This window comes from Silurus aristotelis, assembly GCF_946808225.1.
Source record: "Silurus aristotelis genome assembly, chromosome: 24".
NCBI classification, from domain to species: domain Eukaryota; kingdom Metazoa; phylum Chordata; class Actinopteri; order Siluriformes; family Siluridae; genus Silurus; species Silurus aristotelis.
In genome coordinates this window covers 18424434-18443585 of record NC_139597.1, presented here as the reverse complement: position 1 = coordinate 18443585, position 19152 = coordinate 18424434, and the positions used below count along the sequence as shown (strand labels likewise).

Here is a 19152-nt window from a genome sequence, read left to right as displayed (position 1 = left end):
CTTCTCCTCCTCCTACCACATCTACTCCTACTTCATCTTCTCCTCCTCCTACCACATATACTCCTACTTCATCTTCTCCTCCTACCACATCTACTATTATTCCTCCTTCTCCTCCTCCTACCACATCTACTCCTATTCCTCCTTCTCCTCCTCCTACCACATCTACTCCTATTCCTCCTTCTCCTCCTCCTACCACATCTACTCCTATTCCTCCTTCTCCTCCTCCTACCACATCTACTCTTTTCACATCTACTTCTCTTTCTACTCCTACTTAAACCAATCCTACATCTGCTCCGAATAATGCTCCTTCTCCTCCTCCTACCACATCTACTCCTCCTCCTCCTTCTCCTCCTCCTACCACCACAAACTACTCCTTCACCTTCATCTACTACACACATGGATCTGATGGTCACGTCCCGTTTTTGTTTTTTTTGTTTGTTTTATTTTGTTTTGTTTTGTAACCGCACACCGTATAGTTTTAAACAGATTAAAGACTGCACTTAAGAAAGAAAGAAGGTATGAAGGAAGGAAGAATGCAGAGAAAAAGAAAAATAGAACGAAGAAAGAAAGAATGAAGAAAAAGAAAGGAAAAAGAAGGAATGAAAGAAAGAGAGAAAAAAGAAGGAGAGAAAGTATAAGAAAGAAAGAAAGAAAGAAAGAAAGAAAGAAAGAAAGAAAGAAAGAAAGAAAGTCATAATTGAAACATATGGTCTAAATGTGTTGTTGTTTAAAAATCTGTACTCGGTCCAAAACACCACACACCCACACTGACCGTAACAACAATTACACAAGTCCTCAAACCCGCAGCCAGCTGGAAGGCGCTAATCGAGAGTGTGCACTAATCGAGATTGTGCGTTATTTGATAATGCGTGATATTCGAGTGTACGATAATCTAGAGTGTGCGCTAATCGAGTGTGCATGTTCTAATCGAGAGTGCGCGCTTATCTAGGGCGCTAATCGAGTGTGCGTTCGCTAATCGCGAATGTTCGCTAACTGAGTGTGCACTAATCGAGAGTTAGCGTGCGCTAATCGCGAATGTTCGCTAACTGAGTGTTCACTAATCGAGAGTGTGCGTGTGCTAATCGAGAGTGTGCGCTAACATCTTCGAGCCGAAGCCGGAGCCTGAGCCCGTGCCATGTTTGTGTAGCTGAGAATGTCGACACGATCCAGAGGAACGTGAAGGTAACGCCAGGTCTCTCCCACTCCTTCTCACTAAGAATCTGAATTCTGCTTCTGGTTCCCACGATCTTTCCTAACACGCTGGCCCAAGACCTTTTTTCTCTTATCAACTCCCTTTTTTTCTTCCCCTCCGTCAACATATCGATAGAAGGTGTCATTGGAGACCAGATTTTCCCAGCCAGATGTGGTTCTTTCTCAGACTTTTACCACAAACATGAAAGTCTCAGGATCTAGAAGCATTAAGTTTTCCCTTCACTGAAACTATGAGACCCAAAAACTGTTCCAGCACAGATCTTTCTGCTACAGAGCTCTAAACCCTGCTGAACCCCTTTAAGATGATTTTTATTTCACACAAATCTAAAAGAACATCCTCTCAGAAGAGTGAAAATTCACTGTAACAGCAGAACGAGGACTTGCTGTGAAATGAGATGTGCTTATGCTCGGGTGTCCACAAACTTTTGGCCAAACAACATCTCTAAAAAAAAAGTTATAAAGTCGACTGACTTGATTTTCTCTCTGACTGACTTATTTTCAGCTGGACAGATGTTTATTTTTGTGTATTGGAGGGAAAAAGGAACAATGATGTCATTATCATTAGCAAAAAAAAAAAAAAAAAAAAAAAAAAAGAAGAAAGAAAGAAAACAGCGTTTTACTTGTGTGTTGTGTATATTGTTTAAATGTGTTCTCTCTCTCACACACACACACACACACACACACACACACACACACACACACACACACACACACACACATAATAGAAAGATGTCTTCTCAAGCCTGGTTTTCATTGTGCAGGGGGAAAAAACACTACACATCCTGTACACACAACTAACGCATGGTCCTGTCTGCCTGACTGTCTGTCTGTCTGTCTCTCTGTATGTCTGATTGTCTGTCTCTTTGTATGTCTGTCTGTCTCTGTATGTCTGACTGTCTGTCTCTCTGTATGTCTGATTGTCTGTCTGTCTCTCTGTATGTCTGTCTGTCTGTCTGTCTGTCTGTCTCTCTGTCTGTCTGTGTATGTCTGACTGTCTGTCTCCGTATGTCTGTCTGTATGTCTGACTGTGTGTCTCGGTATGTCTGTCTGACTGTCTGTCTCTCTGTATGTCTGACTATCTGTCTCTGTATGTCTGACTGTCTTGTCTGACTGTTTGTCTGTCTGACTGTCTGTGTCTCTGTCTGTCTGTCTGTCTGTCTGTCTGTCTGTCTGTCTGTCTGTCTGTATTGGTTGTATATTTCCTCTGAATTATTTCTTCTCATTCCCTGACTGGATTAAACATCATCAGGTCCACAACTCTGTAACTTCATGTACTATAATACAGTGTGTTCTCCTGAACCAGAGTAAAGATCTCCCTCGAGCACGTTGGTATATGGCGCCAGAACAATAACGCTTTCCGGGTGGAGCAGCATGCGGTGTTTACAAGCCAGATATTTCCCCTCTGAAACTTCCACAGAAACCAGGCACGGATGCAGGACGAGGCGAGATTTACGGCCTTCATTTTGCTACGTGCAAACCGTTCGAACCAGCGTTTGGATCTTCTCAAAGACGCTGAATTAAACCCAGAGACCTGTGCGAACATAAAACTTGGAATGAGAAGAAGAATCCGTTCAAAATCGTCTCAGATGGAGGTGAGATGGAAAGACTCGATCCAGGACACAGGTGGAACGTGACTCTTTCTTTACACATTCTGGACCGTTCCAGAAATCACTGTAATGGCTTTTGGAAACTCCCGATTGGCCAGTTATCGTAATTAAGTGTAATTACAATTACATAGTGATGAGTCAATCAAGAATGATTCGCTTATTATGAACGAGTCTTAAAAGTGACTCTTTGAGACGACTCGTTCTTCTGAGCGATCCAGCGCACGAGCAAAGCATTGCAAAATCTCCATAGGTTATGTACAGGAAACCGTACATATGTACAGCAGAAACCAAGTTTGTGTATCTGCTAATTGAAAATGTACCCTTTTATTTAATTTCTGTACAAAAGAACTAAATTAACTAAATGGCTCCAAAAAAAGATTAATTCGTTTTGATTCAAAGAACCGAGTCACTAAAATCTTCCCATCACTACTACTTGAGCGCTTTGCCGGGGTACAAGCATAGCGCATGCGCATTATGTTTACCTGCTCACGCTCACACATACACAAGGCGTGCTTCCGGGGTCGCGTTGCTTAGGCAACCAGTATACAGAAGGTTTGTTTACCGTGGCGACCCCGAGCGTGTGTTCACGACTGGAGTAAACGGAAAGCGATCTGTTGTGATAAAAAACCGCTTGAAAGCCACAGAATAAACATTAAGAAGGAAGGAATGGATGCGAGTAGTTTGTTCAGTTCCCTGGATCTGGTGTGTGGGAACGGCCTGAGCCTGAGCTCCGAGCAGCGCGCCGCCCTGCAGACCTCCATGATCATCCTGAAGACTCATTACAGATTCAACCGAGTGCTGCTCTGGGGCAAGATCCTGGGCATCAAACATGATTACTTCATCGCTCAGGGAGTCGGAGAAGACGAGATGAAGGACAAGAAGTGCTTATACAGGTGAGAAATACCCTCGTGTGCGTGGCGGTCCAAAGTATTCGGACACCCGCGATTTCTCAACCCCTATGTGACCACACCAAATCTGACCAAAATCTGGAGGCACACCACTGTACTATTCTCCTCTAATCATATGCACGTGATTGGCTGATTAGATGACACTATATGGCCAAAAGTTTGTGGACACCAAGGCATAAGCCATGGAGGTGCCTAGTTCTTCCTCCTCCTCATCCTTCTACTACTACATGTCCTCCTTCTTCTTTTCCTCCTTATTCTAATACTACTCCAAACATCTACTCCCCCTCCTCCATCTTCTCCTACTTCTCGTACATCTACTCCCCCTCCTTCATCTCCTAATTCTTCTCCAACTACTCTAACATCTCCTCCTCCTAACATCTCCTCCTGCTCCTCTCTTTCTTACTACTCCAATATCTACTCATCCGCCTCCTCCTTCTCCAACAACTCTTACATCTCCTCCTTCTTCTTCTCTTACTACTTGTGCGTCTACTCCTCCTCCTTTTTCTCTTTCTACTCCAGCATCTTCTCCTTCTCCTACTCTTAACATCTCATCCTTCTTCTCCTACTTCTACTACATCTACTTCTCTGTGTCTTCCTTCTAACATTTCCTCCTCTTCACTTTAACTACTTCAACATCTACTTTCTTCTCCTTCTACTACTATTCCAACATCTACTCCTCCTCCATCTCCTTTTCCTACTACTCCATCTAATCCTTCTCCTTTTCCTTCCCCTCCTCCGTCCCCTTTTGCTACTTCTCCAATATCTCCTTCTCCCTTTCTTTCTACTCCAACATCTACTCATCTGCCCCCTCCTTCTTCAACCACTTTATTTCCTCTTCCAAACATCTACCCCCTCCTCCTTCTTCTCGTACATCTACTCCCCCTCCTCCATCTCCTAATTCTTCTCCAACTACTCTAACATCTCCTCCTCCTAACATCTCCTCCTGCTCCTCCATTTCTAACTACTCCAACATCTACTCATCCGCCTCCTCCTTCTCCAACAACTCTTACATCTCCTCCTTCTTCTTCTCTTACTACTTGTGTGTCTACTTTTCCTCCTTCTCCTCCTCCATTTTCTCTTTCTACTCCAGCATCTCCTGCTTCTCCTACTCTTAACATCTCCTCATCCTTCTTCTCCAACTTCTACTACATCTACTTCTCTGTCTTTTCTCTAATATTTCCTTGTCTTCACTCCAACTACTCCATTTACTTTCTTCTTCTCATTATCCTACTATTCCAACATTTCCTTTTCCTACTACTCCATCTCTTCCTTCTCCTTTTCCTTCCCCTCCTCCATTCTTTTTTCTTACTACTCCAACATCTCCTCCTCCTTCTCAATATCACACTACTCCATCATCTACTTTCCCTCCTTCTTCTCCTCCTCTTATTTCTACTACTCCTTCATCTCAATCTCCTTCTCCAACTAGGGTGAGGAGGCCTGGAGTGCTGTCAAAAGTTTCCACAAAGTTATATTGTTATAAAACAAAAACAGGAAGTGATCAGAAGGTCAGAGTTCAGATCCCAGCACTAGCGTCCCAGCCAATCAGAAATATACTGTGACTGGAAAACTTCTGACCCCTTCCTGAAAACCCATCCTGCTGTAGATGATGATCTTGAATGTTATCTCTGATCCTCTTCCAGTATGAACTGCACGGATTGGCACCTGCTCCCGCAAGTCACAGAGGCCACGGTGGCAAACGTGGCTGCAGTGGCTAAGGGCCGATTTCTGGGCGACCCGTCGCACCTATACGACCCCGCGGAGATTCGGCGCCAGGGAGAAGGAGATGCTGCTGTGGGGGAGAACGTCATGGTGAGTCAGAGCAACCACACACACCTTCACAAATAACATCATCGTAGTAGAGGTATTTAAAATGCAGAGGAACCTGGTTCAGTTTAGAAGTTCTAAATTATTTGAAGTGTGAGCTGTGAATCTTCTCCCACGCCACCACTGATTCCACCATCTTCACCCATTGATCCCTTCATCATCTACCACTCCACCACTGATTCCTCCATCATCTACTACTCCACCACTGATTCCACCATCTTCACCCACTGATCCCTCCATCATCTACCACTCCACCACTGATTCCTCCATCCTCTATCACTGATCTACTCATCCCTCGATTCCTCTACCCCTGCACCACTGATCCCTCCATCCTCTACCACGTCTTCCTTAATACCTCCATCCTCTCCTGCTGTTCTTCTCAGTCCCTTGATTCCTCTACCCCTGCACCATCGATCCCTCCATCTTTTCCCACTCCTTCACTGACCCCTCCATCCTCTCCCAACATTTCAATGATCCCTCCATCCTCTACCCCTGCACCACTAATCCCTCCATCCTCTGCCACTACTTCACTGATCCCTCCATCCTCTGCCACTACTTCACTGATCCCTCCATCCTCTACCACTACTTCACTGATCCCTCCATCCTCTACCACTACTTCACTGATCCCTCCTTCCTCTACCACTACTTCACTGATCCCTCCATCCTCTACCACTACTTCACTGATCCCTTCATCCTTTACCACTCCTCTACTTATCCCTTGATTACTCTACCCCTGCACCACTGATTTCTCCATCTTTTTCCACTCCTAACTGATCCTTCCATTCTCTACCTCCATCCCTCCATCTTTATTTACTGATTCCCCAATCCTCTCCCACTGCTCTACTCTTCCCTCAATTATTATATACCACTGTTTCATTCATCCTTAGAACTTCTCCTGTTATCTTTACCCCGTGTCCTAATGAACCATTACCAGAATGTATTCAGACATGCTGTGGATGAGACGACGTCTGCCAAATGCCCTAAACATAAATATATAGCTGGACTCTGTAAAGCTCGTCCAGGCCGAGTAAACCGTAGTGGGTGATAAATGAGGTGTTTACATTGTAATGTTTAGACTCTGGATTAAAACATGGCCTGTGCGGTCGTTCACGCGCTGCTCCGACGGCGTTTTCTTTTTTTCCCTCTGTAGATGAAAGTGAGCGAGGAGAACAGGCTGGCTGCGACGGTGTTTACCATCGATAAAGAGGTGGCTGTTGTACCGCGTGGCGCGTACATCCGGAGCCCCCACGGCAACGTGCAGACGAACCGCAGCTTTCAGGGTGGGACTTTCTCTCTTATGTGGGTGTCTTGTGTGTGTGTGTGGGTGGGTTTACTCTGAGGAGATGAGATGCAGCTGTGTAAGGGAATCCGTCTGGGCCATGACTCAGCTCTGGACCTCGCTTTTTTGGTTGCCAAGGAAAAATTTGCAATAATAATTATCTTATGCATAGGCATTTATATCATTTTCTGTCCCCTGCCCCCCTACTTCCCCCTCCCAGGCCTGAACCCTACCGAGGCTGCAAAGCTGAACAACTACATGCACTTCTCTGAAGCCAAGACCCTAAAGAAGAAATCCATTTTGGAAATGGCTGATCTGAACCCTGCCATCGACTTCCTGGATGTTCTGAGCGACGACGTGCCGAAAGGTAATGCTGATTGCTGAGAACGTTTAGGAACCAATTTGGGTTTTAAACTTGTTCCGATCGGTGATTGGTGTATCTCCTGATCACGAACATACAGTTCGTGATCAGCAGATACACCAAGCGCCGATCGAAACAAGTTCAAAACGCCGATCGGTGCCTCGCTGCGTGTTTCGCAAAACGTAGTCGAGTTAAAAGTTCGATATTTGACTTTGGAATGTAGTGAAGTTAAAGTCCAAATGCAAATTCTTCAGCAAAGAACAAGCTACTTAAGTACTGGAATTAGTTTTACTTCCTTACAATCCACCGCTGCTCCATCCTCAGTGATCGCTGCACATTTTCGCTCTGTGTAGCTGGAGCTCTTCCATGTATTGAGTGATGTGAAACGGTAACTGGCTGACCCGAGTACCGCGAACTGTGATTCCATTGTTCTCGCCGCTTCCTTGTTCAGTGTTCTTTCCCATAAGAGTTTGCACTGCTGGTCTTCTCGCTACTTTTCTTGACACACTTATCGTTCTTCGAGTCTGGCAAGGAAAAAAAAACCCAGAATCTCCTAGTCAGAGTGGGTGGTATTTTGGCACGGGTTCTCCAGACGAGTTTTTAAACGACTTTCGACTTCCCGAAAACCTCCTCAATCCGCACTATTCTTTTTTTTTGGGAAGCTTCAATAGTCCCTGAAGAATCCATTTAGTGTAAAAAACAGTATGGCTCTCATCCTTAGAGGAAATTTGGTACATGGTATTAGTAATCGATATATAGAAATCTGGAGTTTCTCTCCGAGATCTCATCGGGTTCCACCCACCACCCATGGAGTGACAACTCTGCTCCATTATGATCTAGAGTTACTTAGAAAGCATGTAATAAATCAGAAATGCAAGAAATCCCGTAAAGCAAAGACTTCTGGCTTTGATCGCTCTACGCTATGTGAACATTAGACGACGAAGCCTTGAGATTTGGCCTTGGCCTGGTATTTCGTTCGCTCAAACCCTTAGCCCAAACATTCCTCACGTCGCACACACAGAAGCAGGTTTTGAAGGTGAACGGGTTGCATCTGGATGCCTTCCCAATTTTAGCATGCATTACGCTGTCCAGAAGCACCGCCGTTTCCTCATATCAACATTTTTTTGTCTGGAGCTTTTGACATTCATTTTGAAAATATACTCACTGAGCACTTTACTTCAGTTAGGTCTTCCTGTAGTTCCTGAGTTCTACATGGCATCTGTAGAAACATTACCTTGTCCATGCTGAGGTGATGCCGTTGCACATTTCCGCCAGTTCAATTACTAAAGCTCAGATCTAGTGACTGATATCGGCTGGGCGATGGGTGAAGAACGCTGAGCTCATGTTGTGGTGCATTATTACGCTAGAAGTTTCCATCCAGGAGCAAATATCGTTGGTATTATTGGTGCAATGTGTCCTGGGAAAAAGTGGTGGGGGTGTTGTAATGGTGTGATTATTACCACACCGTTTCTTAAGAGCACTCCGTTTTCAAACTTTTGTCCAAACAGTACACTATGATCGGGTTTGCATCAGGCTTTGGAGAGATCTTGGCCCGGTTGTTCATGTCAGAATCTCAAATCTGTTATCACTTCAGACTTACTGTGCTATTGCTTTCAAAACTCACCACATGAACCTTATTTATTTCCTGACAACGCCTTGGCTTCTCCTCGCAGTTCCCAGGGATCTCTGGATCTCACTCGTAAAACGGCTTTGAAAAGAGTCACTCATTTCTATGTTCTTTCTCCACAGGGTCATGGAGTCTGCAGTTCGAGCATGGTAGCAGAGTTTGCATTATCCGGAGTCTGCTGTGGTTCGGGCTCACCTTCTACCACGTACCCGGAACCTCTGAACATGGCTACATCTACATGGGAGACGGCCTTAAGACCCTGGACCTGCCCTTCATGCTGTAGCGGCGACCCCGATTCCAAAAACATTGGAACGTTGTGTAACATGTAAATTAAAAACAGAATGTAATATATTATGAATCCATATTTTATTCACAATAGAACATAGAAAACATATGTTGAAACTGAAGGTCTCAAAAAAATGTAGGATTGAGCAACAAAAGGCTGGGAATGGAATTAAAATAAAACAAATGTTGCAACTATTGAGATTAATCGACAACAGGTCAGGTCTAAATATCGTGCATCTTCGAGAGAGGGAGAGTTCCCAGAAGTAAAGATGGGCAGAGCTTCACCTAACTGTGAAGGAAAATTTTACAATAATGCAAAGGAGTGGTCATGCGTGAACATGATCCGGAAACGCCTGCATCTTCTCGGCGCCAAAACTCATTTCAAATGTAACGAGGCAAAGTGGAAAAGTGTTAACCAAACGGAAATTTGAATTTCTTATTGGAAACCGTGGACACCGCGTCCTCCGGCCTAAAGAGGATTGGGACCATCCGGTTTGTTATCATCGCTCAGTTAAAAAAAAAATACAAAATCTTTGTATATACAGGTTTTAGAGCAATAAACAAATAATGGAAAAAAGTTTGGACTTCCCTCATCACAAATACACACACACACAATACACAGCAGCCTACTAAGCATGGTACCCAGTTTTATTTGGAGCATTTGCAGTTCAGGAAGTAAATATCAGCTTTCAACACACAGCCTGTGACAGTAACTGTTTAAAAGTGAAAAAAAAAAAAAAAAAAAAAAGTGTCTTGTGTATTCAGTTCTCAAGGTCAGAACGACGCCGTGCGATGTCTCAGGAGCATCAAAAGCAGGAGGTCTCCTCCACAAGGACAAGTGAGTGCTCTGCAGATCGCTGGAGGTCCCGGCCGCCCCGATCGCATCGATGCTTCGTTGTTGTATTTTTGCGTCTGCGGAAGTGTCAGTGTTTGGTGTAGATCGGCTTGGGACCGTATCTGATGTTGTCCTTGAGGGCTGGGTGTCCTACAGGCATGCGGTTCTTACACCACTTCACTCCTTTCCTGTAGATGGGCTTCACCGATTTCACGGAGTAACGAGTCAGGTACCTGCGGGAAAAACAAACAAACAAACAAAAAAACATTTGAAAAGGAATATTCCCGCCGTAGAAAACGTTCCTCACACGCAGGAGCTCCAGGTGCTTGTTTTTAAACATCTCGTTCCACATCTTAACTCTTTTTTTAACCTCCACTCTTCTGGGAAGATGTTCCTCTAGATTTTATAAAGATTTCTGCTCATGCAAGACACAAGGGTGAGGTGAGGAGGTCTGGAGTTCACTCAGCGTTCCAATTCTTTCCGAAGGTCAACAACACGGACTAGAGCTCCATATCAGAACGTTCAAGATTCTTCACTCCAACCCATATCTTGGTCTTCACGGGATTTTTGGTCTACCAGTTCAACTCGAGGGGAAATTTCATGCTAGTGCATCCTATACAATTGTGTGCCTCCATGTATGTTGAAGAACCACATATGGTTGGAAAAGTCAGGTTCTCGTTTATCTCACATGGGGAACCTGTTTTATGGAACTTTTGGTTGGACTTTTCCTCCTGGAGATGCATCACTGAGCTTTTGGAACGCTGAGGAACAAACGCGTGAAGGTTTCGGTGCTGGATGGAGATACGTACCTGTTAAGTGGCGGGTGGGGTTTAGGCTTTGCTACGTGGCCTTCAGGAAGATGTGGTCTGTGGTCTGGAAGGAGACCTGGTGCAGGACGAGAGGAAATCAGCTTCAGTCCAGGAAACACATTCGCTTCAAAGGTCTACAATTACAAACACTCGTTCTTTCCCTCTCTCCCTCCCTCTCTCTTCATTCCTTAATCTCCCTTTCTCCTTCTTCCTCTCGCTCTTTTCACTCTTTCTTTATAATCCTGCCTTGCTTCCCTTCTTTCTCTCCTCTCTTTACACTCTGTCAATCTTTCTCTCCTTCATGCTCTGTGTTTTCCGTACTTCCTTTCTCTTTCTTCGCTTTTCTTTTTTTGTTTCGCTTTATTCCCCCCCCCAGTCTTTCTTTTCTATTCTCTTTCCTTTCTATCCCTGCTCTCTCCACTCTTTTTCCCTTCATTCACATTTTCTTTTTCCTCACTCTTTTTTTTGCTCAATCTTTCTTTCCTTATTACCTCTCTTTCGTGCTTTTCTGTATTTCACTCTTTATTCCCGACTTACTCTCCGTCTTTACTCGTCTTTCTGACAACATTTTTCCTCTTTCTGTCTCTGACTCTCTCCACTTTCTTTCCTTCTCAATCTTTTCTTTTTTCTCCTGTCAGATGTCGTACCTACAGTACAGACCCTGTTAAAAGCCTGGAGTGGTACGGACCTGCTCGGTGCGCCATCTGCACGCACGCCGCGATCTTGCGGTGTTCCTGAGCGCAGAGGCCTGTGATGCGTCTGGGCAGCATCCCTCCATCCGAGCGGATGAACTGACTTAGCAATAAAACGTCCTGTGGGTTAGAAATTGCAGGAGAGAACAAGAGTTGGCGAAAAGGTTTAAAGAAAACGCCATGGTGCCAGTACATTTTGGACAGTTGTACTAGATGTGAGATGTTCCAGGACGTTCTTGCATGGTTCCTGAATTACACCCGGAGATAAAGTAGTGCAATCGGAGTACATTTATTTACATGGTTATTAGGAAAGTTGTCCGCGGGTGGAAAAAGAGCAATAACGCACCCCTGGATAGGACATTCGTGTTTTATTACAGAGGAAGCGCCAGAAACCGAAAGGACCAATAAAAGCACACTTGAGCTTCCCACACTAATAAAAACGCGCGCTAGTTCGGTTTATGCCAAGGGCTAATCACCACTTCGGTACTTAGCCCTGTTTGAGATTTTCCTGCTGCAAGAAACCTGATCTGGTGGTGGAAAAAAAAAAATACAGTGGGGAGGTTTACAGGTTCTGGAAGCCTGGACTTCAGAAGCACCGCTTCGAGGAACAAAAGAACGGCGCCCATCACGTGTCAGCGTTTCCTGTTCCCTAAAGGATCTCAACATGTCCTCAGGATACGACGAGACTTGTGAATTTGCTTGAAGTCACTAATGAGCGAGGCGGTGGCGAGGAAAAACGTCTCTGAGACTTCATGAGGAAGAAACCTTGAGAGACTCATCCTTAACATCCATTTGTTTTACAACCCTGATTCTGAAAAGTTTGCCATGTAGGCATGCGTGAACACGAGCCAGAAAAACGCAGCTGCCCTCTAAAGCCCTAAAACCCTTCCACTGTTTAAAAAATGAATGGAAATTTACATTCCTGAAAACCATAGACAGCATGTCCTCCGGACTAAAGAGGAGAGGGACCATCCATCTTGTTATCAGCGCTCAGAAAAAAAAAGAAAATAAAAAAGCCGTGTCTCTTTGAAGAGTCTGGGTTCTCACCTGGCCTGCCGTGGAGTCTAGACCTTTTACAAATATTTTAAAACATTTGCTGCATCATGAAATGAAAAACACGACAAAAAACAACCAGAACTGTTGAGCAACTAAATATACGGGGCAAAGTTCTTCCTCAGCAGTAATCTCATGCATCTTTGTGGAACCGTCCTCATTAGCAGCGAATGGTTTCCGGTGCTGGATGCAATGCTGGAACCCGACACTTACCGTGTACGTGTACTTGTTCTGAAGGTTCCAGCGGTAAATCGGGCATTTGGCAGATGGGTTCGGAGGTTGTGGGCTCTCCAGGGCGGGCGCCATCAAACCCTCGATCTACAAATACAAAACCTGCTGAAAGTCCACCACTGAGAAAAGAACATTCAAATTCTAGTTAATAATAAAATCATGGAAAAAAGAAGCATTTGTGAAGACTTACTACTGTAGTTTTGCCATCCTGCTTCTCCACCACTGAGGGAAAAAGACAAACAAATGCATCAGAATTAGAGGTTGACTGATAGTGGATTTTACCGATACTAAAAGCTAGAATGGATCATACTTCCTGTTAGCTGATTAATCAACTGATCGTTTTCAAAATAGATACTGGACTAAAAACAATCATGTAAAATAGTACTGAACTTTATTACAAAAAAAAAAACAAAAAAAAAACTACTGTATCATGAAAATTTGCTAACCGTGAATATATTAAATATTATTAATAAATATTCAGGTAAATAAGACATGCATCCAAACTGAAACAATAAGTAAACACCAAATAAATAAATAAAAAACAGCTCCATCCATAATAAATAAACGCTTTTTTATTTATTTATAAACAGCATGTAGCCTCAGTGATTTTCCTCTAGAGGCTGCTCTTGTACTGTATAACGCAACCCGGAAAAACTTTCGGTTCGAACAATCATTATTGATGCAGATAAATCGGCAAAACTGATAATATTTTAAATTAAAATAAAATAGAATAAATGAAATGATTGCAATACATTTACAATATTTATTATATTGTACACATTTATTATATTGGTTAAATCGAGTACTCAATGAAATTTGTGCAAATAAATTGATTACATACAATCATATAAAATTTTTATTTATTTTTTATTATATATAAAATTCTAAGACCCCATTTGGGTACACAATGTGTGTGAGATTTTACATTTAATATGTAACTTTTTAAAGATATGATCTACTTCACTGTAATACTTATTTCAGCATACTTTAACGAATGTCTTCCTTCTTCCATCCTTCACGCCCTGAAATTCTTGAAGCTGGACATAAAACGCTAAAGAATCCATTGTGCTAGCATTAGCCGCTAGCCCCTTCCTTGTTAACGGCTAACGTTATGGATTCTTTAGCGGTTTCATGCCTGCACAAAACAAATCGTATTTCCAGTACGGTACTAGTTTCTTTTTATATACTCCTGGCATTGTTGTGTTTATTTTCACGTTTAACAATTTAAAAAGGCGGTGACTAAACAAACCTGCGGTCCGCCACTTAATGCGTTCTTGGGAAACTCAGATTTGTAACTATGTTCCACATGATTACATTCGGTATACGTGTGCACCGAATCGAAAGCCCTGTACCGAAGAATTTCGAGACGAATACGTGTATCAATACACTCCTAATTTATAATAAATATAAACGGGCGCTGCTGCAACAAGCTGCCACTGGGGCGGCGCCATCTCACAGGTGATGCCCCGCTGAGCAGCATTTTTCTGTTACAGACTGTTACATCCGAAGTGTCTAAAGGAGGGATACCGAAAGTTTTTTCTTCCTGCTGCTATTAGACTTTACAATTAGAGCTGCTCCCAGTTTTTTCCTTCTTTTTTAATTTTATTTATATACTGTACACTAAATATGTGTACTGTGTCTCTGGAACTTTCCACACTGTGCGATGTATAAAGGTTTATCTTATCTCTTTTTAAACTTGTACTTTTACACTTCTACTTTATTTTTATTTTATGTTTTGTATTCTATTTAATATTCATTTCACTACATGTCGTACTCTGTTTGAAGGTGACAAATTCAAATAACATTTGATTTGAGGAACATTTGTGCACAGGAACATTGCCATGATCCAAAGACAATTGTGTCTCCAAGTTTGTGCCCAAAGTCTGGGCAAGAACCGCATACGACACTTTTGGCTACAGCGTCAAGTCTGATGTTTATCCTTTAGACCCATGTGTGTAACCGCGCAGGCTAACATGCTAACATGCTAACTAAAACACACTCTACCTTGCCGGATTCCGCGACTCGACGCGCAGCCAAACACCGACACCTGGGGTCCAGTAAACGGCCTCGGGTTTAAACTGTTAGCGAGAGCGGAGCTCACTGCACCGAGCGCCGTTCTCACGGACTTCATCACGCAGAGCGCCGCCATCTTGCTCACGACCTTCTCTTCCTGGGTTGTCGACGCATGCGCGAGTCCGCGGTCTCGAACGATGAAGGGTAGGCGTGTCTGTAAACGCCCGTCGCCCCGCCCACTTCCACGCCCACTATGTTTCACTTGATCACATTTTCATTCACTTATATTATATTATATTATATTATATTATATTATATTATATTATATTATATTATATTATATAATATTATATTATATTATATTATGATTATAAAAAAATATTATAATGCATGGACTTCATTGTGTCGCCATTTGCATCTGGCTTTTGTAATTGCATAAAATGTAATCTTACATTTTTCTTTTTTTTTTTCTTTTTTTTTTTTTTTTTTGTAAGCATGCAATCATTTTAAATAAAGTAGTTTTTTTTTCACGCCATTTAAGTTATTTCATACGCGTTTTCATTACACTGAAAATCCCATAACCGACACTGTGTGGCCCAAAAGTATTGGGACACACGATTTTTTTCCAGCTGTTGTAAAGTTGTACCGGACAACTTTAAATGTGGGAGCATGAAATTTTCCGTTCACTCGAAATAGAAGATCCAGACCTGTTCCAACATGCACAAAGCCAACTCCATAAAGATCTGCTTTTATATGGCTTGGAGTGGAAGATCTTTCTTTTAGAGAGCTATAAACGCTGTTTTCCATGCTGATTTCACGCCAGGCCCTCTCACCTCACCGACATCAATACCCGATTTTGCGAACACCCTTGCGCATGAGTGCGCCAGCAAATCTAGTGAAACATCTATGGGTTTTCATGAGTTGGAGTGGAAGATCTTGAGTGGCCTGCTACTTAGTTAAAAACCCTATCGAACACCTTAGAGATGAATCACTGGAGCACTGATTTGACCCCAGACCTCCTCACCTCACTTGCCAATCTCCACCAAAATATAGTGGAACATCTCAGAAGAGTGAAGCTCATTATACCAGCGAATGGGAACGAAATACTTGGTCTGGAGCGCTTTTCTGTTCCGAGTGCAAATCCGAAGCCAAGAGCCGTGAAAACAAAAGGGTTTCTAGTAACGTTTCTGTGGAACATTTTTGAGACTACAGGTCAGGACTTCTGTTTGCACAGCACAGTCTTTTGTATCCTCGTGCTGTTTAGAAGCTCTGTAAACGCCAATGCTGCTTGTTAGCGAAAAAGAGCAGGCTTCTGGGAAATAATGACAAATTGGGATAAACCATCCGGGCAGACGTTTTTTTGTTGGGGTTTTTTTTTTTTTTTTATGTGAAGAGACCTTTGTCTATTTTTGAGCATACAATTATTCATTGGCATGTTTAAAGCTGGTGGCACCAAAAAAATCACAAGAAGTCTTTTGAATAAATGGGTAGCCATGGATTTATAGGGAGTGTGACACACAATTGAAAGAATTTCCATGTCAGGGCATGGAAAAGCTAAATGAAGATATGCTTTATATGGGTTGGAGTGGAAGATTTTCTGCTCTGGAATCCTATTGAACACCTTTGTGATGTATTTCTGATGCTGACGTTACCCCAGGCCCTCTCACCTACATAAATACCTGACTCCTTGTGGCTCAAAGATCTCAAAATCTAATGAAACATCTCACCCAGAAGAGTGAAAGCTATTATTACAGCATAAATGGAGAATGGGAGTTGAAAAACCCTGTGGGAACAATTAACCAAAGTACTAAATATGGCGTATGGAAAAGCCAGGTGTCCCAATACTTTTGGGCGCACACTGTATATTTCACATGTTGATATTTAGTCCTTGAAGTGAAATATGTAAATCTTTTGAAAAATGTTTTCCAAGATCTCCTCTCGTTCATATTTTCCCAGACGCAATGATTTCTGAAGCGACAGTCTAGACGTCTACACTGAACCGGGGCAAGAGTTGTGATCCTGCAGCGAAACATTAGGAAGATTCACACACGTCATTGTAACGAACGTTTATTCGTTAGTCTGCTGTTCCTAAAAAGACCTGAAATGCGTCCCAAGAAAATGTCTTCGGAACGTTTCTCTGCTTGCACTGCTATGCATATTACGCAAGTCGGAGCCGAGCGAAACGGGAATAAATCAGACCAGCGGTGCAGCAAGTAAACAGAGCATTTGCACGACAACTTTTGCTTTTCCAGAGGTGGTCGAATGGAAACAGCTGGAACTGGGACGAGCCATGTCCAGTCAATATCAGGTTTTTTATTGCAATGTTTTACTCAATAAAAAATACTGCAATGGTGTATTGCACAACATAGATGGATGGATAGATGGATGGATGGATGGATGGATGGATAGATAGATAGATAGATAGATAGATAGATAGATAGATAGATAGATAGATAGATAGATAGATAGATAGACAGACAGACAGACAGACAGACAGACAGACAGACAGACAGCCAGCCAGCCAGCCAGCCAGCCAGCCATAAGTGGTTCTTCCCCAAACTCTTTCCCCAATGACAGACAGACAGACAGACAGACAGACAGACAGACAGACAGACAGACAGACAGATAGATAGATAGATAGATAGATAGATAGATAGATAGATAGATAGATAGATAGATAGATAGATAGATAGATAGATGTGGTTATTCCCCAAACTCTTTCCCTAATGACAGACAGACAGACAAACAGACAGACAGATAGCTAGCAAGCTAGCTAGCTAGCTAGATAGCTAGATAGATATATAGATAGATAGATAGATAGATAGATAGATAGATAGATAGATAGATAGATAGATAGATAGATAGATGCAGTTCATTATCCACTCAATGTGGAATGTAGATTTTTCAAAAAGCGCATAATCTTAATAGTCTGGTGTCCACATACTTTTGACCAAACCGTGTATCGTTGCCTTTGCTGGCTGATCTGCAGCTATAAACTGGGGATGGGAGGAAATATTTGGCAGGAAAAGTTTCTAGTAAGTTATTTCACCACGTCCAGATTTGTGTGTATGTATTTGTGTGTGTGTGTGTGTGTGTGTGTGTGTGTGTGTGTGTTTGTGTGTGTGCGTGTGTTCACTGTGATCAGAATATCTGGGAAATGTCAGCGTGCCAACGACGGAAAACTCGTCCCATCCCAGCACCAACAAAGCTCCCTCTTTTATCCTTTCTGCTTCCTTCTCTCGTGCCTTTCTTCGCTCCTTCCCTCCTGTTCCTTCCATCTCTTGTTCCCTTTTCTGTTTTCTTTCTTCTCTCACACTCTGAGGCCAGGCGGCTGGAGAGGATTCGGGGCGTACGTGCCGAGTGGCAGAGTCTCTTCTCAAAGAATCAATGTGCTTTGAGAGGTCTCTAGAGAGTTAGGCCTCTCGGTCTGTCTTTCAATGTCTCATTCTATCCCTCTCTCTCTTTCTCTCTCTCTCTCTCTAGGCTCTGCCTTTCCTGCGAAGACGTCTGCCAGCCCCATTAGAGTTAATGCTATGCAGGATGCAGCACGGCCGAGACAATGCCTCGAACCCTGAGAGCTTACTTTTTTTTTTTTCCTGATTAAAATGATTCCCCCCTTTTTTCCCCCTTTGTGTGAATGGATCATTCCTGGTTAGTGAACTCTTCACAACACTTCACTTATTGACTTTCTTTTTTTTTCTTTTTTTTTTGTAGCAGCCCCTCATTATATCCATTCACAGCTCGGTAGAAAGCAAAAGACTTTGGGATTTTTTCCAGCTCAAGTGTATCTGTAAAGTCTGTTGAATTATTCAATTATGATCGAAATTCTAAAATAATCTCATAAAGAATGAAAGAGATCGTGGCTACGAATTGAACGAATCGTAAATTCCTCCCTGAAACGTTTAGGTCCTGTATATTTATTCATAATTTGTGAACCAGTGGTGATGGCAGGGGGCGGGGCCAACCAGACAGGGGCCCCTCCTACTGGCCATCCCACTTAAAATGTGAAAAAATTGCATTTTTATAAAAAAACTGAAATAATTTTTGGGAGAACCACATTAATAATAATAATAATAATAATAATAATAATAATAATAATAATAATAATAATAATAATAATAATCTTAATTTTTTATGTGCCTTTAAAAGTTACATCTCAAAGCATTGTCCAAGCATAGAAGAAGAAAAAAATAGTAATAATACAACTAATAAAATAATAATAAAAATAAAATAAAATAAGTAAATAAAAGTAAAAAAAAGCTATCCTAAAATAAGTTTTAAGAGCAGATTAAAAAACACTAAAAGAAAATGTTCAAGTCCACACGATAACGTTTGGACCGCGAAAATTTCGGTTCAGTAATTTTGAAATTGTTCTTTCTGAATCGCGCGTTTTATTCGATCAAATGCGAGGTGGGA

General features: G+C 42.5%; 2 protein-coding genes and 1 long non-coding RNA gene across 3 annotated transcripts; 2 read left to right on the top strand and 1 right to left on the bottom strand.

Moving 5' to 3' along the window:
• Positions 1 to 3281: 3281 nt before the first annotated feature.
• rsph9 (radial spoke head component 9) lies at positions 3282 to 9632 on the top strand. The gene is made up of 5 exons (XM_083528640.1): positions 3282 to 3712; positions 5368 to 5536; positions 6702 to 6831; positions 7051 to 7197; positions 8941 to 9632. Exons 1-5 carry the CDS (start codon positions 3486 to 3488, stop codon positions 9099 to 9101), a joined length of 834 nt encoding a protein of 277 aa, XP_083384766.1. The 5' UTR covers positions 3282 to 3485; the 3' UTR covers positions 9102 to 9632.
• A 101-nt stretch (positions 9633 to 9733) lies between these two features.
• On the bottom strand, positions 9734 to 14930 carry mrps18a (mitochondrial ribosomal protein S18A). The gene is made up of 6 exons (XM_083528666.1): positions 14728 to 14930; positions 12914 to 12945; positions 12706 to 12810; positions 11436 to 11559; positions 10748 to 10823; positions 9734 to 10171 (listed from the first exon to the last, which is right to left on the bottom strand). Exons 1-6 carry the CDS (start codon positions 14870 to 14872, stop codon positions 10027 to 10029), a joined length of 627 nt encoding a protein of 208 aa, XP_083384792.1. The 5' UTR covers positions 14873 to 14930; the 3' UTR covers positions 9734 to 10026.
• Positions 14931 to 16943: 2013 nt separating this feature from the next.
• On the top strand, positions 16944 to 18755 carry LOC310718952. The gene is made up of 2 exons (XR_014531326.1): positions 16944 to 17044; positions 18220 to 18755. It is a non-coding gene; the product is annotated as an uncharacterized lncRNA (long non-coding RNA).
• Positions 18756 to 19152: the final 397 nt, after the last annotated feature.